Below are 20002 nucleotides of genomic sequence, written 5' to 3'. Positions count from 1 at the left end.
TGTAGTAAACCTGCTGCCTTGAGTTTTTGTGGTGACCAGTACTAATTATGAAGAATTTTGAAAAGAGTAAATTTCATTCTTGCCCCTCTGATTCCTTTATCCATGTTCATAACAACATCTGTCCAGTCCTCATTGGAATACGTTACATTAAGTAATCCTTGCCATTTGACGTGGAGTTGTGCTAGTAATGGTTATGAGTGTAGTTTATGCACAACGAGATTATAAAATCCAGAAACCGCTCCTTTCAATTTCCCCCAAGTTTTTAAGTATTGTACGACTGGGGAATCCTCAGGTATCCACGGAAATGGTCCTAGTCTACTAAGTAGAGCTTGTTTCAATTGTAAGTATTTCCCCTTTTGAGAGCTAGGGAGTTGAAATTCGATCTGAAGCATCGTAAAGGTTTTAAGCTCGCCTTCTAAAGTGAATAAATGATCCAGCATTAGAATACCTGCTCTCTCCCATGTAGCCCAGGAAATTGTCTGTTTCCCTATTCTAATATCAGCGTTATGCCATATGGGAGCCTTATTATGTAGTCTCGGATTACTCTTAAAGAGTTTGTGGGAGTGTATCCAAATCTTAAGCATAGACTGAGTAATAGGGTTAGAAGTTTGTAAAGCAGGCGATTTATGAGTATAAAACATTTGCAAACCTGAAGATGCCTGTAAAGATTGCTTTTCAATAAGAACCCATAGTGGGGGGTCATCCTGTATTGGCCAAAGATAAACCAATTGAGATAAATGGAGGGCTGTATAGTAATGTTCAATGCATGGTAAACTAAGGCCACCAGATCGCCTGTGAGCAATCAGTTTGGAGATTTTCAGCCTAGGTCTCAGAGATCCCCAAATAAAGGTTTTAATACCTTTGTCAATGTCTCGCAGTATTGATATTTTAACTGTCAAAGGTAACATACTTAAAACATGTGAAACGAGGAACTATTATCACTTTCACTGCCTGGACTCTACCCCAAAAGGACAGGTTAAGATGGGACAATTTTTCATATTCTGACTTCGTTTTAGCAATGAGTGGATCTAAGTTATCTTGAATCATACGTTCTAAACCTGTGTTGATATAAATACCTAGATACTTCAGGCGATCCGCTTTCCATTGAAAATTGTAGCCTAAGATAACTGCTTATGTTGTGCCCCGGGACAATGGGAGAGCTTCACTCTTATTCCAATTGACTTTGTATCCAGAAATGTTTGAGAAGTGAGAAATAGTAGACATGAGTGCCGAGAGTGAAGTAGGTAGATCCGTAAGTGTGAATAATATGTCATCCGCGTATAGAAGTAGTTTTGAGATGCCTGCTGGTGTAGGAATGCCTGCTATTTGTGAACACTGTCTTATTACTGCAGCCAGTGGTTCAAGTGCAAGAAGAAATAAGAGGGGTGATAAAGGGCAACCCTGACGGGAACCTCTTTGCACTAAAAAGGTTTTTGAAAGGAAAGCCCCACAATTCACTTGTGCAGATGGTGTCTTGTATAACCATTTAACCTTAGAGATAAAATCATTACCTAATCCCAACCTATGCAATGTACGGAACATATAGCTCCATTCAATGCGGTCAAAGGCCTTCTCGGCATCTAAGGATAATGCTACTCTGTCTTCTCCAGCATCCTTGGAAAACCAAAGTATGTAAGCCAAAGTGCGGAGATGGCTACGAGAGGTTCTGCCTGGCATGATTCCAATTTGATAATTATGTATGAGCTTAGAGATAACTTGTTTGAGTCTTTTGGGAAGAATGGTGGCTAATAGCTTTGAATCTGTATTCAGAAGAGAAATCGGACGATAGTTACTGCAGTATAATGGATCTTTCTCAGGTTTGGGAAGGACAGTTATGATAGCTTTATTTGAGAGTGAGGAGAGACTACCAGTTTCCTCTGCTTCTTTATAAACCTCATAAAGGGCATCTATTGCTTCTGGTTTTACCCAACAGTAAAATTCCCCAGGAAAACCATCTTCTCCCGGTGCTTTATTGTATGGGAGACTGGAGATTGCTTGCGCAATTTCATCCTTTGTTATTTCGCCCATCAGTATGAGCCGGTCCTGTTCATTGAGACAGGGGAGTGTTATTTTATCAAAGAATTCCTGTTCTTTGAGGAGGTCATCATCAACTTCTGAACTATATAACTTGGTATAATAATCTGCAAACGTATTAGCTATTGCTTGAGTCTCAGTTATTAGTTTACCCTCAGGGTTATATATAGCTGGAATAGCTGTCATAGCTTCTCGCTGTTTTAATCGTGCCGCTAGTAAACGGCTTTTTCACCTTGTTCGTAATTGGGAACCTTAAGTCTATATAGCATATATTCTGCTTTGGAAGTATATAGTGTATTAAGTTCCATCTTAGCTTTTTCCAATCTGCATCTGGAAGCTTCAGTTGGATTACTAAAATGAGTATGTGTCAGTGTTTTGATATCATTTTCCAAAATGGCCTGTTGTTCTATTCTGCGTTTATTTGTTATGGCAGAATCCCTCATAATTTTCCCCCTAATTATGGCTTTCGCGGCTGCCCATAAGATTTGTGGAGAAGAAACTGATCCTTTGTTATCTTTCATATAAGTAGTCAAATGTGGTTGTAATTGTGACGTTTCTGCCGGTAGTATGTAGCGCGATATGTTTAATCGCCATGGTTTCCTACAAGGGCGTTTCAGACCCCAATCAAGCTGGAGACTGATAGGAGCGTGATCTGACAGTGCAATTTCGAAAATATCTCAATCTAGTACTTGTGGTGTAATGGAATGTGAAATAAGAAAGTAATCTATTCTAGAATGGGAATCATGTACTGTCGAGTGATATGTAAACCCCTTATCTGATGGATGTAGTAAACGCCAGATATCGATCAAACCATGATCTTCTCTGATGTCTCCCAGTATGGCTCCGTCTCTACCATGAGTTGTGTCCAGGGGACCTGTTCTGTCTAAGATCACATCTGGCGCAAGATTCCAATCACCACCCAAAACTATTCTGGAAATTCCCATTTTGGTTAGAATTCTATTTAGATGAAGGAAAAAGGGGGCTTTAGTCCCAACAGGGGCATAAATGGAACCCACTCCTAATATATTATTACCAACTTTTAAGCTTGGCTAAAACAAATCTACCATCCTCATCTGACCATGACTGTAGAATTTGGCATTGCAGTGTTTTCCGTATTAGAATGGCTACACCACTTTTCCTAGTAGTAGTGTGGGATGTAGCATCTCCTGATATGTGAGAAGGGGATTAGCAGCTGTAAAGAATCTGGCCAACCCAATCTCATTTTAATTTTTCTGACTCTATATTAGATAGATGAGTCTCCTGGATGAGAGCAATGTCAGTATGTTTGGAGGCTAAATAGGAAACAATTGTCTTTCTTTTAATGTAATTAGTAAAGCCATTGACATTGAGAGAGACAATTTGTATAGGACTTATTGTCATGATGCTGACTGAAAATGTTAGAGTATATTTGTACTGTGTGAAACTGAGTCAAAATGCTAAAAAAGGGAAAAGGAAGTAGATAAATTATATGGTAATGTGATAATGAGAACTTACTGGAGGGAGAAAAAATAAAAATAAATAAATAAATAAAACTATCTGAAGTATAGTAAACCTGAAACCAATATGTGGAACTATAATCATAAAATATTGTTAACACTAAACTCTAAATGGTGTAAGTACACCGTTCTAAGCGCTAGAATGTAAAAGAACACTGCAGATCAAATAATATGTATCTTTCGTCAGTGGGTCTAAACCTTAATTCGAAACCCAGTCTCTGCAGGGGAGGAAAGGAAAACCACTCATGGTAAATAGATTATAAGAAGAAAAAAACACTCCTTGGAGTTATAAAATCTATCCAAGAGAAAATCTGCAAATACAAACACAGTAGGAAATGTACATGGTTATTGAACAACAATATATGAGGATAGGAAATTAATTATATCATCAGAATGAATAACTGCAGCAAAACAGTTATAACATTATATTAATACATAGCATGTATAAATATACTCATCTAGCTGGAAGACGCGATAGTGGAAGGTTGAGCATCAGTTACTTTATTGAAAGACATGGGTGACTTTAGAGGTGATCTTGATTTGTCTCTGGGATTTTCCTGTGTGAGTGTCTTTACGCAGTGAACTGCTTTATCTCTGTCAAACTGTTTCTTAAAGGTAGGGACGTGTAATCTACCGGTGCAATGGCTTTGTGGATCATTCTGTAATTGAAGCAGACTATTCATAGATGTTTTGTTCAGTGGTGTTGAGTCCATATGTTGGTCATCCAAACTGTCCAGGAAGCGTACTAGATCCTCGGGCTCTGTGTAATCCATTGAGTTCCCATCCATTGTGATCCACATTGTGGCAGGTTCTAAAAAAACATATTTGATATCCCATTTGCGAAGTCTTGGCCTAAGTTGCAGGAACGCTTTTCGTTTGGCACTGGTTTCAGTGGAGAAGTCTGCAGCAATAAATACTTTATGCCCTTCCAAGTCATATGGACCATGTTTACGAGCAGCTGTTAATATTTGGCGGCCCTGTTCATGACGTAAGAGGCATGCTATAATCGATCTAGGTCTAGATTCAAGAGTTGAAGTTGAAGTTCTTGATCGAATTCTGTGAGCTCTCTGCAACTCAAGGGGATGCTCAAAAGATATGTTCAGTAGCCGCGGTATTAACGTTAGTAGCAAGTTCTTCACATCATTATTGACTTCCCTTTTTTCTGGAATTCCATAAAAACAAATGTTATTTCTTCGGGCCCTGTCTTCCAAATCTATAACTTTTTGTTTTAGGTGCCAGATATCCGGACCCCAATACTCCGCATTATCTAATTTATCTTCCAAAAAAGTGTTTCTTTTATCTAAAATTTCCACTTTGGTATGAAAAGAGTTTAGATACATCCGTATTGTCTTCATTTCTGTTGCGAGATCTGAAATTTTTTCATCCATAGATCCCAATTTTTGCCCCACAGCTGAGATCTCTTTTAAAATAAGGTCCGTAGAATCATTGTCTTGTGGGACAATAGTAGACCTGCCTGGAGGTACAGTGTTCCCTACTATTTGTGTAAACAAAGGCTTTCTATTAGATTTGCCACTGGCCATACTGTTATTTATTGTTTTCTCTAACATTAAAATATAAGTACAGCTTAGTAATCAAATATGATATCCAATTGACTCACAAAGTAGGTAGATATTAACACTGTAAATGGTGACAGACATCTGGGATTTTAAAATTATGGCTATATGTTTTCAAGTGGGTGTCGCTGAAAAACTACATCGGAAATGTTGTACAGTTTTCGCCTGCCTACCCAAATTCACTTTACCCCCTCTGCTGATAGGAATTCCACCGTTTATTTAATTTCGTAGTAGAGTCTGAATTGTCAAATTTAGAGAAATATCTCAGAAGTGAAAGTTTATATGCTTCTCATACAGCAGCCTTTCGACATTCAAGGAAAGGAATTTCACATATCTCTTCAGAAACTGTCTATGTTTCCTGATAGAATGAGTAATTTTCACAAACTCTCTCAGCTGTAGGAACGGTTTACAACACTCACTTGCAAAACAGTATTTACGCCACACACCTGTAGACAAGAAATTCCTGCGCTTACATAATCACGTAATGGATCCTGAACAGTTAAGTGAAGAGAAATACCTCAGAGTTGAGAGTTGTCAGAGGCTTGTCTTACAGCAGCCTTTTCACTTATCTCACCAGCAGCTGGCTGTGTTTCCTGACAGAATTAGTCTTTGCCACAGACTTCTAGAATTTAAAAAAATAATGAATGAATGCTTTCAGACAGGTGTCCCTGAGAACCAGTGCATAGGAAATAGCTCACATCTTTTGCCTGTCTATCCAAATTCGCTTTAACACCCTCTTCTGATAGGAATTCCAGCATTTACTTAATTGCGTAGCAGACTCTAAACTGTCTAAGAGAAATACCTCAGAAGTGAAAGTCCATGTTTCCCCTACAGCAGCCTTTCAAGAAAGGGAATTCCACTTATCTGTTAAGAAACTGGCTGTATTTCCTGACAGAATGAGTAACTTTTACAGACTCTCTCAGCTGCAGAAATGGTGTACAACACTCACTTTCAGAACTGCATTTGCTCCACACACTGGTCTGACAAGAAAATCCTGTGCTCACACATTCAGGTAATGGAGTCTGAACAGTTAAGTGAAGAGAAAATACCTCAGAGTTGAGAGTTGTCAGAGGCTTCCCTGTGCTGTGTGGAGAGTTCAACCAAATGTCAAGAGTAATTTAATCCCCCGGTGCAGCCTCCCAGTTTAAACACAAGAAAGCCCCTGATCTCTTCAGCATCTGACTCTGTGTCCTGGCAGAACGTGTTGTTCTTTGCTCAGCTGAGGGGCCGTGTTCAGGTGATTTGTAGCCGGCTTCAATTAAGGGCTTCAATTAAGAACTCCGTTGGCATCTCTTACTTCGAAAATAACTTCAGAGTTATGTTGCTGTTATCACATGTATATTTCCTTTCATTCTGACTCCAAGGAGGCTTTTTGACAGCTGTTTGGGTAATCCTTATCCCCTCGAGTCTCTGAGCTCTACGCCGTTTCAGACGGCAGCCAGACTCCGTACACCCCTCCCCCCCCTCGATTATTGTATTATAGCATTTGCCAGCTCCTCATACCCCTAGGAAGGTCGCGAACCTCTTCTAAAAAGACACCGCTCCGTTGTTTTTGGATGGTTGGTATGTTGTGGGCGTGTAGTGTGCCCCTCCATGTCATGTGTTGGGAGTCGTGTGAGGTTCAGAAGAGGGCTGCATTCAGGTTGCAACAAACCTTTGGCTGCACTTAAGCCTGGAGTAAAGCACGTAGATGTAATTGAGAGAGTCACGTTTGCATGCACTTACCATCTTCCTTGTGCTTGTGAAATAATGTGCGATGCTACAAGTTATATCCGCCACTTTGGCAGCAGACCAAAGTCATGAAGTAGGTTGGATGTAATATTTTGCTGAAGCCCAACAAACCCAAATAAATATGGTAATTGGTATTCAGGTGTCTTCTATCCTCTTACCAACTTCCTATCTCCCTCTTCCCAGAGTTCTCTCTAATTAGCATGCAGATGTCATGGGACCAAATATCAACCTTCAGGACCATTATCACCTACGCTGTAACTGTGATACTGATCTGAAGTCACCAAATACTGAAGACTGGCTTTTGGCATGGATGATCTGTGCCCAGGCCCTGGCACCAATCTTCCTGCATTAATGTCATGCAAACACAGCATCCCTCCCTCTTGGCCACAGTGACTCTGTTTAAAGTATCATTAATCATTTACATGCCACAGATGCTTATTTTTACATCGCATCAGCCCCCTTCCATGCGCCTCATTCTCCCTTACACACCCTGCCACCTCACCCCATCAGCCCACTTCCCTCCTACAACAAACAGCTTGGCAGCAGTGTAACAGAGCTGAACTGTGAGTGATTCACACGAGTTGGGGAGGTGAGGCAATGTTTGTGTTCACATGCCACTCACTGGTGTAGTGTAATCAGCCAGAGACTGACCTGTGAACCCACAACCGCCCCCTTCTGCCTAATTTTATTCACCAGCAGCACTGAGCCAAGTTTCTTTCTGCCCATGGCCCTTCTTATTCATAGCACTCCAGAGAATGGGGATTGGAGAACATGTTCTGGAATAGGCGAAGCTGCTTATAAACCCCTCTGGCAGGAGTCAGTGAAGGAGACATTGTCAGGGGTGTTTCTGCTGATGGAGGGCACAAGACAGGGGTCCCCTCTCCCTCCAACTCTCTTATGCTCTGGTGATATAACCACTGGCTTGCTGCATAAGGGAACCCCCCTTATTAAGAGGAATTAAATGGAGAAGAGACTGGGAGGAATGCATATAGTTTCATGTGGATGACCTGCTTCTGTATTTAGTGGATTCAGAAATGCCACTAATCTTTTGTATTTCCTCAAAGTATGTGGCCAATATTTGGGGTTTAAAGTGAACCAGTTGGCTAAGGGTCCCATATAAGGACATTCTGATGCCTGCTACAATTCATGAATACAGTGTTTAAATATTGATGAATACACATGACTACTGTATACTGATGGACTTAAACTTGAATTGATTCCTACAAAATGTAAACAGGATGCAGAACATAGAATATAACTGTCCTGTCGCTGATGGGCAGAGCAGCCATGTTTAAAATCATCACACACCTTATTGCGACAAAGATGGAATAACGCGTATCACGTTGCGGGGTGGTGAGGTGCACTCAAACATCGGTGTAAGAAGGTGGACTTGCACTATCTGATTTCAGAAAATATTATTGGGTTTCCTAGTTAGTGATAAATTAATGACTGAATGATTGCAGCACAGCAAAGGCCCTCAGTCAGACATGACAGGAACGCAGTGAGCCCCAAGCATATATTGTCTGGCTGTACAGTACCCAAGCCCCTCAGAAACTACTAGAGCCCAGACAGGCAGCTATCCAAGCTTGGCATTCAGCCACAGCAAAGATAGGAGGGAAGGCACGTTTCACACTGAAGACGCTATTGTACTAGGGTTCTATTCTCAAGGAAGGAAGGTACCTAGATGGATTTAAAAAATAGACACTGTCGATGTCACCAAGATTGGAGGTGTCTGGGCACTGGATAGATTAAAACATTTGAAAAGTTGAAGATTGATCATGAGTCCTGAAATACACAAGCACATACAACTGATGCATTCAGTAGGCCAGCACTGAAGAACAAGCATTTGCAATGCAACGGGTCTCGCGTTTGCTCATGTTAGAGCTGATAGCGTTGTAAACTCCTAACCCGACTTTTCACCTATCGGCAAAAGTGCATTTATCTATGTAACCCGAAAAAGTGCAATTAACTGTGTAAAGCGCTCGACTTCTGCCAAGCGAAATCGCGCTAGGAAAATAGAGAAAAAGTAGTCAACGAGCAGGACAGAAAACAGCGAGCCTCGCATGTTTTCTGTACTTGGTTGATACGCTCGAGGAGGGCTAGCCACCGGAAAAGGCATGACTTATGCATGCCTTCGACTATTGAAAGCAAGCAGATTTTAATAGGCAAGCCCACGAACCAATGAAAAACACTGACGCGACGTCGACAGGGCTCCGAGCCCTTTTCTAATACCTAAAGTGTCTCACTGCGATACGCATGCGGGAGCGCATGCGACGCAGGCTCGACCCTAAAAATGTAAGACACACATGTTAGTTCCTTTAAAGAATGCACAATATTAACCTATAAGATGCAAAAAGGATGTATCCCAAATAGATATAACTCTCATTAACAACAACACAATGGGAATTACAGTTACAATAGGATAAAAGGCCTAGGGCAGACCACCATATTAACAGGACTTAGCGATTAGCAACAACAACAAAAAATGTGTGAAGTCACCACTTTTGTTTAAAAAAAAAAGTCCATGATATTTACAAAAGTGCCTCAAATCCGGTCATTCTAAAACAGAATTGAGGCTGATCCTCCTTTCCTTGGCTCTGAGATAAACCAATACAGGAGGGGGAGCGATAGTTTAGGTGACAGCAGGGGTGTTGAGTTCCTCTGTCACCTGCCTGTTGATCTCTTGAATATAAACAGGGCCTGCTCCTGAGCTGACAGGCTGCGCCCAGCTCTTTACCTTCCTACCTGTCACCACAGGCCTGCTCCTTCTCCACTGCCCTTTGTTTTGTGGGACCAGCCCCCCCTTGACTATGTTTCTGCAGCTTTGGAGCGGTATTGGAGCGCTTTACATGAGCACCAGTTACATTAAACAAGGTCACATCTGTGGTTTTTAGGCACAGACCTCAACTTCAAGTCGGCATCTCTGACTGTAATTCAACATCCAGCCCCTCATGTGCCCCCCCTCCCCCGCGGCCTAAACACGCCTCTCCCAACAACTCTAGGACACTCCTTCCCCCCCCCCCCTCTCCTCACCCTCATTACCCCCGACTGCTGGCTCTCCTGTGCCCCCTCCCCCCCCACTCTCCCTCTGCTGCCCAATGTATCTTCTGAATAAGGGTTGTCGACTGCCAGACAGCATAGTTTTCAAATTCAGAAATGGGTTCTCTGGCATCAGACCCACAGCTGTTCCCAGGTGCACTGCTGCTGGACACTCAGCCTGTGACTAATCACAATCTCCAGTATTGACAGACTAAGCTGCATTTTTGTGACCGGCATGTGCTCTGTCTTCTGCAAAAACACCACAAACTTTGGGGTTGCACATTTTGTTTTTTGTGCAACAAAATATGATATCCCAGGCCGCATTATAGGTTTTCTGTTAGGACATATTGATGATCGACTGGTATGAGGCATATGGACATATCATAACGGTGGCAATGAGATTGGGATTCTAATTGGTTCATTTAAAGATATTATATAGGGCTTGAATTACAGAAATCCTCCACAGTCATGGAGGAGGCTCAGGAGTCGTGGCGGGATCTCTGCACTGTTGGAGGGAACTCCACACTGCAGTTTCTCATTGCAGAGATCCCACCATGAGTGCAGAGATCCCGCCCATTGAATATACTATATGACAAAAAGAACAAGGTGATGGATGGAAAGCTTGAATTAGTCTCAGCCACTGGCAATCGCTTGTGTCCACATCCCAATCCCTTGTTTTTTGCCCACCATGCATCCTCAGTTTGGACCTATGACCCTGCTCCTCGTAGGAACAGTCCAGTCCAAACTGCCAGGCCAGGTCCTGGACCCAAAACAGAACCAACCTAGGACCAGTTTCACCCTAGTTAGGGTTCTTCAGCCAGGTGTAGCTTGGTTCCAGCAGCACAGTGAGTCCGGGACCCACGCCTGGGCATACCTAGTGCACTTAGTGTATCAACTACAAAAACAACAAGGTGATGGATGAAATGCTTAAAATATTCTCAGCCACTGGCAGTTGCTCTGGGTTTCATCCCAATACATCCCTTTGACAACACAAATGAAGATATTTGGTCCGGCTAATTACTAAACTTATTTTATAAACTATGGTCAACCAAGTACCTTTTATCATATAACCTGGCAATGCCCCAAAGTTACTAAATTCTGGAAAAAGATCCCCAAATGCTTGGGGCAACTATGGAAGCTAGAACTGCCCTGCTCCACTAGAACAGCAAAACTTGAAATTTGGAGTGATGACATACGATCCAAATACCAAAAACCTTTTTAATATATAGGCTTTATGGTGGCCAAGAAGGATCTAGCTATCAAATGGAGACAATCCTTATATGATGACTGAAAAGGTTGGGCTTAACCTCTTCGCTGCCAGGCCTTATCTCACTTACGCGCCAGGCCTTATTTTGGCTATTTGGGGAAGTTGGCACTTAGGCCCTCCTAACTTTTTGTCCACATAAGCTACCCACGCCAAATTTGCGTCCTTTTTTTCCCAACATCCTAGGGATTCTAAAGGTACCCAGAGTTTGTGGTTTTCCCTGGAGGAGACCAAGAAATTAGCCAAAAACAGCAAATTGTTTTAAAAAAAAAAATGGAAAAAAGGGCTGCAGAAGAAGACTTGTGTTTTTTCACTTGAAATTGGCATCAACAAAGGGTTTGCAGTGCTACAATTACCACCTTCCCAGCTATCAGGAACAGGCAGACCTGAATCAGAAAACCACATTTTTCAACACAATTTTGGAAGTTTACTGGGACATACCCCATTTTTACTATTTTCTGTGTGCTTTTAGCCTCCTTCCAGTTAGTGACAGAAATGGGTGTGAAACCAATGCTAGATCCCAGACAGCTAAACATTTCTAAAAAGTAGATACAATTCTTAATTTAGCAAGGGGTCATTTGTGTAGATACAACAAGGTGTTCGTACTGAAAATAACAGCTGAAATTTAAACAAAATTGAAATTGAGGTAAAAAAACCTGCCATTTTTCTCCACGTTTTACTCTGTAACTTTTTCCTGCAATGTCAGATTTTCGAAGGCAACATACCATTACGTCTGCTGGGCTCTCCTGGTTGTGGGAATATATAGAACTTGCAGGTTCATCAAGAACCCTAGGTATCCAGAGCCAATAAAGGAGCTGCACCTTGTAATAAGTTTTCATTGTATACTGGGTATACAGCAAATCATTTGGTGAAATATAAAGAGTGAAAAATAGGTATCAAGGAAACCTTTGTATTTCCAAAATGGGCACAAGGTAAGGCGTTGAGAAGCAGTGGTTATTTGTACATCTCTGAATTCCGGGGTCCCTATACTAGCATGTGAATTACAGGGCATTTTTCAAATAGTCGTGTTTTTTACACACTCTTACATTTGGAAGGAAAAAATGTAGAGAAAGAAAAGGGGCAATAACACTTGTTCTTCTATTCTGTGTTTCCACCAAGTCTCCCGATAAAAATGGTACCTCACTTGTGTGGATAGGCCTAATGCCCGCGACTGGAAACACAAGATGGACACATAACATTTTTACATTGAAATATGACGTGTTTTTTTGGAAAGTGCCTAGCTGTGGATTTTGGCCTTTAGCTCAGCCGGCACCCAAGAAAACTTAGCAAACCTGTACATTTTTTAAAACTAGACACCTAGGGGAATTCAGAATGGGGTGCCGTTTTGGGCTCTCACCAGGTTCTGTTACCCAGAATCCTATGCAAACCTCAATTTGGCAAAACAAAACACTTTTTCCTCACATTTCGGTGATGGAAAGTTCTAGAATGTGAGCGGGCTACAAATTTCCTTCCACCCAGCATTGCCCTAAGTCTCCCGATAGAAATGGTACCTCACTTGTGTGGGTAGGCCTAGTGCCCGCTACAGGAAATGCCCCAAAACACAGCATGGACACATTTTACCAAAGAAAATAGACCTGTTTTTTTAAAAGTACCTAGCTGTGGATTTTGGCCTCTAGCTCATCGGGCACCTAGGGAAACCTAGCAAATCTGGACATTTTTGAAAACTAGACACCTAGGAGAATCCAAGATGGGGTAACTTGTGGCGCTCTCGCCAGATTCTGTTACCCAGAATCCTTTGCAAACCTCAACATTTGGCAAAAAAAACACTTTTTCCTCACATTTCAGTGATGGAAAGTTCTGGAATCTGAGAGGAGCCACAAATTTCCTTCCACCCAGCCTTCCCCTAGGTGTCCCGATAAAAATGGTTCCTCACTTGTGTGGGTAGGCCTAGTGCCCGTGATAGGAAATGCCCCAAAACACTACATGGGCACATCAAAATTATCAAATACAAAAGTACCATTTTTTTTTTTGGGTGGTGGCACCTGTGTTTTTGGTCCTGGGCTCAGCAGCCAGCTAGGGAAACCTAGCAAACCCAGACATTTCTGAAAACTAGACATCACAGGGAGTCCAGGGAGGCGTAACTTACGTGGATCCCCCAGTCTTTTCTTACCCAGAATCCTCAACAAACCTAAAATTTAGCTGAAAAATTACATTTTCCCCACATTTGTGTGTGGGATCACTGCACCGGCACAAATTTCCTACCACTCAACGTTCCCCTTAGTCTCCCGATAAAAAAAGATACCTCCCTTGTGTAGGTGGGCCAAGTGTCTGTGACAGGGAAAAGCCAAAAACAGGTTGAAAATGAGGGGGAACCAAAGCGGGTCCAAAAGGGCAGTTTGAAAAAAAATGTTTTTAGGCTGACAAGAGGGACAGAATTTTTATCGGTATAGATGCGACAATGCTGGGTGGTAGGAATTTTGTGGATTCCTGCAGATTCCGGAAGGTTCCAACACAAAAATGTGGGGAAAATGTGTGATTTCAAGCAAAGTTGGAGGTGCGCAGGGCATTGTGGGTAAGAAAATGGTGTGGGGTGCATGTGAAGCACACCACCATGGACTCACCCAGATGTTTAGTTTTCAGATGTGTCTAGATCTCATAGATTTTTCCAGATGGCACCTCTCAAAGTCCAAAAAGCGCAGCCCTCACCATTCCAAGTGGACCATTTTGAGAGTTAGACAAGCTCTCATGGCCCAAATGTAAAACCAAAACCCAAAATAATCAAATGTCCTCTTGCTTGCCGTGGGGTAAGATGTTTTAGTGTGTGGGGGAAGAGCTGAAAGACTGTTACCCCCTTCAGTTGGCAGTGACCTTCAATGAACCTCTTGTGCTTGAAAAACAAACTTTGCAGTGCTGTCAGATCATGATACCCTAAAACATACTACCATTCACGACAATTAATGGCAGACAACTATTAGTAGGATCTTTGCTAAGCAACTTCTGGAATATTGGTGCTCCTTGTAAAGCTACTTCTCCTTAAGGCCTTGACCTTCTTACACAGGGAGGACAAATGCAACAAAAGTGGATGAAAACCTCTTTGCAATCCCTTTTTCAGTTCAGAATTCCTTGTCTACGTTGCCTGTGTGGTCAGGCTCTTCAACACTTGTGAATTGCAAGGGTTCTCTAAATCCCTCTGGCTTCTGAAGAAGAATCTGCGGACACTCAGACCTTCCAGTTCTTGCAGCTCCCCCTTTTTTTGTTAACACAAGTGGACAGGGTGACGTTAAACAGTTAGGCAATATCAGGGGGTTTGCTGCATCTTATTACCATCAAGGCTCTATGCTTGGAAAAAAACAAAAATAAAAAGTTGTCTTGTAAATGATATTACTTAGACTATTCCCTACTCCACATGCTAAAACATAGTGGTTGGTGAATAAAGTACTCACAACAAACGTGTTCTTAACCTCGGTATGCAAGATTTCCCAGCAAATGACTGCACTTCTTTTTCTACTTTTAGAAAGGCCATATGGCTGAAACATACTTGGAGGCTTCTTGGAAGCTGGTCCTCTTCCTGAGGATCTTTTAAATAGACTCATGTTTGCAGAGTAAACCATCCTCCAATGTTAGTTCTCTTTCCGCACTGACTTATGGTGATGTGGTGTGTTAAGCTGTCCCTCCATAGACCATATGAAAAAACAAAATAGATTTTACGATTAAGCATCCGATAACCAGAAGAGCAAAATGGAGAAAGAACTTCTCACCACGCCGTGCTCTATCTTCTACTGACCAAAGTTCAGCCAAGCATGGCATTACATGATTACTTGGATGAGTGCGCATGTGATTTTTCTTGTTGTTTCTCCTAGACTCTATCCTGTGGTTCCGCTGAATGCCAGAATTGCTCTTGAGAAAGACATAGTGATTGGTGACTACCACTTCCCCAAAAAGGTAAGGTGTAATCAGTTTAGGGAGAAGGGTTCTTTGAATCTTCTTTGACTATTGATTGATCTCCATGTTCATAGGTGTTGTATCAGAACTTGTCAAAATTCCAACTTATAGAAACTGATCTTGACAAATGTATTTAGTTGAAGCATTCTTGACACATTTTTCGTCTAGAATGACTTTCACCAGGTTGACACCAGCCTCCTAAAAGTGATTCCTGAAGAAAAAATTCTATGTTCACGTTTGATTTCTGTTTTGTCTGCTTAAACCCCAACACACCCCATTAAACTAACCTTCTGTTTTTGTATTGAGACCCTCTTCCTTGCCTCACATTCTCCTCGTAATTCTCCCCTCCCACTTTACTCCAGTTTTCTCCAAACTCCTCCTTCTCCTATTTTCCTTTTATTTGTTTTTACAAACCCATCACTACTTCCAGTATCCTCTCTGTACCATACATCATTTTTCCACTCCCACTTCCTGCTGCGCTTAATTTTTTGAACCCTTTAGTCTGCCTCCTGTTTTAAGAAGCCCTTACTTCCATGTTACTGACTTTTTTCAAATTCCTTTATTCCTTCTCCTCCAGCTTAGTCTTTCTTTGCTTCACTCCTTTTTATCAGATTCATTACTTCCTCTCTTGCTTTACTTCCATTTGTTTTGGCAAATCCCCTACTCCCACTGCTGCCTTACTCCTGTTTTTCAAACCCCTTACTTCCTTCCACACTACATTTTTTAACAAACCTCTTTCTCTCCATCCTGCTTTGCTCACTTCTTGATAAACTCTTTTCTCACCTCCCATTTACTCCTTTTTTTCATAAAACCTATTACTTTCCCTTCTAATTTACTCCTGTTTACTTTTGTTTACAAACCTCATCCAGCTGTATTGTTTTTTAAACCACTCCCTATCCAGTTTTACTCCCATTTATTTGTACACTCTTCTTACACCCACTCCAACTTTATTTTCTTATTTTAAGGCAACCTCTTTACTCCCTTTCTATGAAATCCCAGTCCTGTGCACCAACCCCTTTCCCTTCTTACCTGTTTAAAAGACTCTTCGCTTCTTTCTCTACATTTAACTTTTCTATAAAAAAACATATTTTTGTGTAAACGGATTTTTTATCTTATGTGCTTTTCCCTGAACGAAGTTTCATTAGCCTGTTTTTGTCAGGCTGACTTTCTTCATTTTAGGACTTTGTTAAAATGACTGAATGTGGGTTAGATGTGCCACAGAGATCCTATCTAGGACATGGCCTTTTAGGCCCTTTGCGTGGATGGAACCAACCTAGATAACTCACCTTGGAGTAAGATCTTGCAAAATGCAGAAATCAGCTGGGAGCTATTTAAGGACTTGCAGAAGTGCTGAGCCATTTATAATCTTTAATTGGTAAATACTGCACTGATTCAAAATGTCGTTAAAAGTTCAGTTTTTTTTGTTTTTGTTTTTTTTGTTTTAACGAAAAACAAAAGGAAGTCAAAGTTTTGAAAAATCCAGGCTAGATGAGTGATATTTTATTATTTTGGTATTTAATGAGTTTTCAATAAGTATAATGTTTATTGATTGTGCTGCCGTTTTGGAGTGCCCAGTGTGATTGCAGCTACCACTTCTTTAACATGCCCCCCATTTCTTTTTTCTGCAATATGTAAGATTTCATAAGCTTTGTAGGGTTTTCTCCGATACCGGTTTTGGTAATACTGTTGACATCTGTATTTTGAGGCTCTTTAATTTCTTCATCTTTTTTTTTTTTTTTTTGTTCAGTACTCTCTCTTCTGATCAAAAGCAGATTTCAGTCTAATGTTGCGAATTGCCCCACGTCTTTCCTATGTTTTCATGCTGTGGGTTTTCACTGGAATCTGGTCTCTGAGGACCTGATTGTTGGAAGTGGGGCATGTAGTTGACAGTGGTTAGAACCCTGTCCAAGTAGGGACTCTCACTCTAGTCAGGGTAAGGGAGATACACAGATAAGATAACTCCTGCTCACCCCCTTGGTAGCTTGGCACAAGAAGTCTGGCTTATCTTGGAGGCAATGTGTGAATTATTTGTACACCCACCCACTTACACAGTAAGACAGTGAAAACACCACAAAAGTACTCCACATCAGTTAAAAAAAAATAGCCAGTGTTTATCTGAGTCAGACAAGACCGAAACGACAAAAATCCAACATACACAAATAAAGATAAGAATTTTCAAAGATTAAATCTTTGTCAAGATGCTGTGATAGCCCCAGTTAGAGCTATTGTGTTTCTAAGTGCTTTACTGAGTCATTCCCAACTGTCTGGTGCCACTCGCGAGGGAGTGTGGGCCGGTCACGGAGTCGCATGGACCAAAGGTACAGTACCATGGAAAACGATGAGGAAACAAGGACATTGCACGGAGTCAGGGAGATGAGGCGACACTGGTGTGGTGTCTGTTCCTTAGTGCTACAATGGAAGTGAGGCATCTGTTCCTTGCTGCTAGGCAGAGGAGGTTAGGTGTCGTTCCTTACGGTTGCAGGGTAGGTGATGCAATGGCGAGCCGTTGGTTCCCTACGACCCAGCGGAGTAGATGAATCCAGCAGGTCAAGACGTAAGGCATCGACTTTGCGGTATTGTGATCACACCACGGGGCCACAGGTGCTGCGGTGGAGTCGGGTGTCATGGACGTCGGTGACACAGCACTCAGGACTCGTGCTGTGGGGGGACATCGGAGGGGCTGCAGCAGCGTCTGGCCTGTGTTGCAGATCGCGGTCATTGCAGTCAGCGGAAAAGCAAACCCTCTGATGAAAGAAGCATGACTCAGATCCAATGCTCTTGATATGGTTATAGTAAAAGAATGCAGATATGTTCAATCTAGCAGTTGCAAATAGTTGTGTAGTTCACAATTGAGAAGCAATATCATAAATTTGTAAGGCATGCTTTGCGATACTAGTAACTGATGTACTGTACAATATTTGTCACATTCTGTGCCAGTGCTTTTAATTTCACACCAGCCCAGTTATCTGCCCTGAAAAAAGACTGGTTGCCCCACTACTTTTCCAAAGGCAGCAATGTAGTATCATGCAGGCCAGAGTTGGTCATGTCAATGGGCTTGCCAAGATCACCAGTGGAAAGACTACTGGGTGTTTGTCACAAAGATGATCTAATGTCAAAATGTGAGTGCATCAACATGAAGACTTGTGTAAACTTTCACTGTCCACATCATGTTAGAAAGCAGTTTCATAGTGATGGCACAGCCAAGCTTCAAACGCGGGTGCCATATAAAGTGTGAATATAATACAACGTAATACTGCCACTAACACTACTGTGTATGTTGCAATTTAAGTTAGTATTATGACAGCATCTGTTAACATGTAGTTGATGGTTGCCTCGGACCCGACACAGACTCCAAGAAACCCCGGCCATGTCCTTGCTTTGGGATCGGCATGTCTGTTGCTCCTGGTCCTCTCATTGCTAGTGAGGTGCAGTCTCACACTGAGTAGAAATGACAGGCATGGTTGGGCAGGATGAAGCTTTATTCCACACAGTGCGAGGTAAACCTAACAGGAGCAGCGGATGTAAGTGACAACCAGCCAGGGGTGGCGCCTCCATTTGAGCAGAGGAGCATATGCCCACTAAAATGCCTCCAGAAATGCCTCAGAGCTGAAAAATAAAATGGTAAGGAAGTTAGTTAATTATTTTATTTTTCGGTAATCTGTCCTGAACAGAGTGTCAGGAGGCGGCGGGGCCTGCTGAGTGGCAGCAGTGATGGGCTGTCTGGCACTAGTTTATAGTGCGCATGTCACTGTGGCCGGCCTTCTTGCAACAGCCAGCCTGGCATGCGCACTATAAATCTCTCATCCCAGCTGTTTTAGACAGTTTGGTTGAGAGCATGCAGAAGCCTACAGTGCCCTCGGGAGCGCCGAGAGAGGCTGCTCCCTCCAATCAGTGCCAGGATTGGTAAAGTAGGTTAGCTGGGGCTCTGGACGTGATGTCAGATAAAGAAGAGGACTGGAGCAAGGAGGATGTGTCTAACAATTTATTTTATGCACCCGCCATCCACTGCCATTGTTGCCAGTCGCCACTGCAACCAGGACTGGCGACAATCTCCTTCTACCAGGTCAGATCACCACTGTTGCAAGACTTTGTTTTCAGCAAATCTCACACTGAAGAAAGGTGTGGCTGTGCACAACTTCTCAGCAGGAACATTTTTTTTATCAGTCGCTGAACCAAAAAATATTTTTTTTAATCCTGCCCCTTTGACTTCCCACTCCAGAGGATCACAATTGCAGCTTGTGTGCTGGAGTGAGATGGGTTTTACGTTCAACATTTCTTATCTATGCAGTCATTGTCTACTCCCTATAAACCTAGTTATCTAAAAAGGGCTTGGAGCCCGCCCGTTGTTTACCATTTGTTGGTTTGCGGGGCACTCTTCTTTAAAGCGTTGTAATTGTCACTGAATTTGTGTTCCTGTCAAAGAAGCAGGGACCAAGCACTGATTGATTCATCTTAATCAGTGCTCGTCCACTGCTCACTAAGTGATTGAGATACTGTTTTGTTCTCTTCAACTTTTAGGGCCCTGCAAACAGAAGGCATGTGACTGGCAAAAATGTGCCCAGCGGGACAAATAAGATTGCAAAGTTTTATTTTCTATAGTTAACTCTTTTCTTTTGCCAAGTCTTCTTTTCTCACTTTGGACTCACATTTTAGTTTGTTTTTGCTCATGGGCACTGTTCTCAAAAGATGAGGATTATCTTGTTCTAATATTGCAAAACAACATTGTTTCTTTCTTATGTGTAATTTCCGATATTGTGCTTTAACTCATAATTGTGCAGTACACCCCAATTGAGCCCACTCCAATCCCACCCGCCCCACTCCAATTCAAAGCAATCCTTCCCACCTCACCCCACAACAATCTACCCTGCTCAATCCAATTGACCCCAGCCCAATCCAATCCAACAAACTGTAATCCACCCCACGCCAAACCACTCACCAAACTCCACTGCAGTCCACCACAT

At 42.1% G+C, this 20002-nt stretch overlaps 1 protein-coding gene across 2 annotated transcripts in view; it reads left to right on the top strand.

Annotated features, from left to right (window-relative positions):
• LOC138286652 (sterol 26-hydroxylase, mitochondrial-like) overlaps window positions 1-20002 on the top strand; it is a 92603-nt gene that overhangs the window by 46210 nt on the left and 26391 nt on the right. For both annotated transcript variants that reach the window (XM_069227114.1, XM_069227115.1), the window contains exon 7: window positions 14960-15041. In XM_069227114.1, coding sequence (XP_069083215.1) covers window positions 14960-15041 — 82 coding nt within the window. The remainder of the gene's footprint in view (window positions 1-14959; window positions 15042-20002) is intronic.

Source organism: Pleurodeles waltl, chromosome 3_2 (genome assembly GCF_031143425.1).
Source record: "Pleurodeles waltl isolate 20211129_DDA chromosome 3_2, aPleWal1.hap1.20221129, whole genome shotgun sequence".
Taxonomy (NCBI): Eukaryota; Metazoa; Chordata; class Amphibia; order Caudata; family Salamandridae; genus Pleurodeles; species Pleurodeles waltl.
This window is presented reverse-complemented; position numbering and strand designations above follow the sequence as displayed.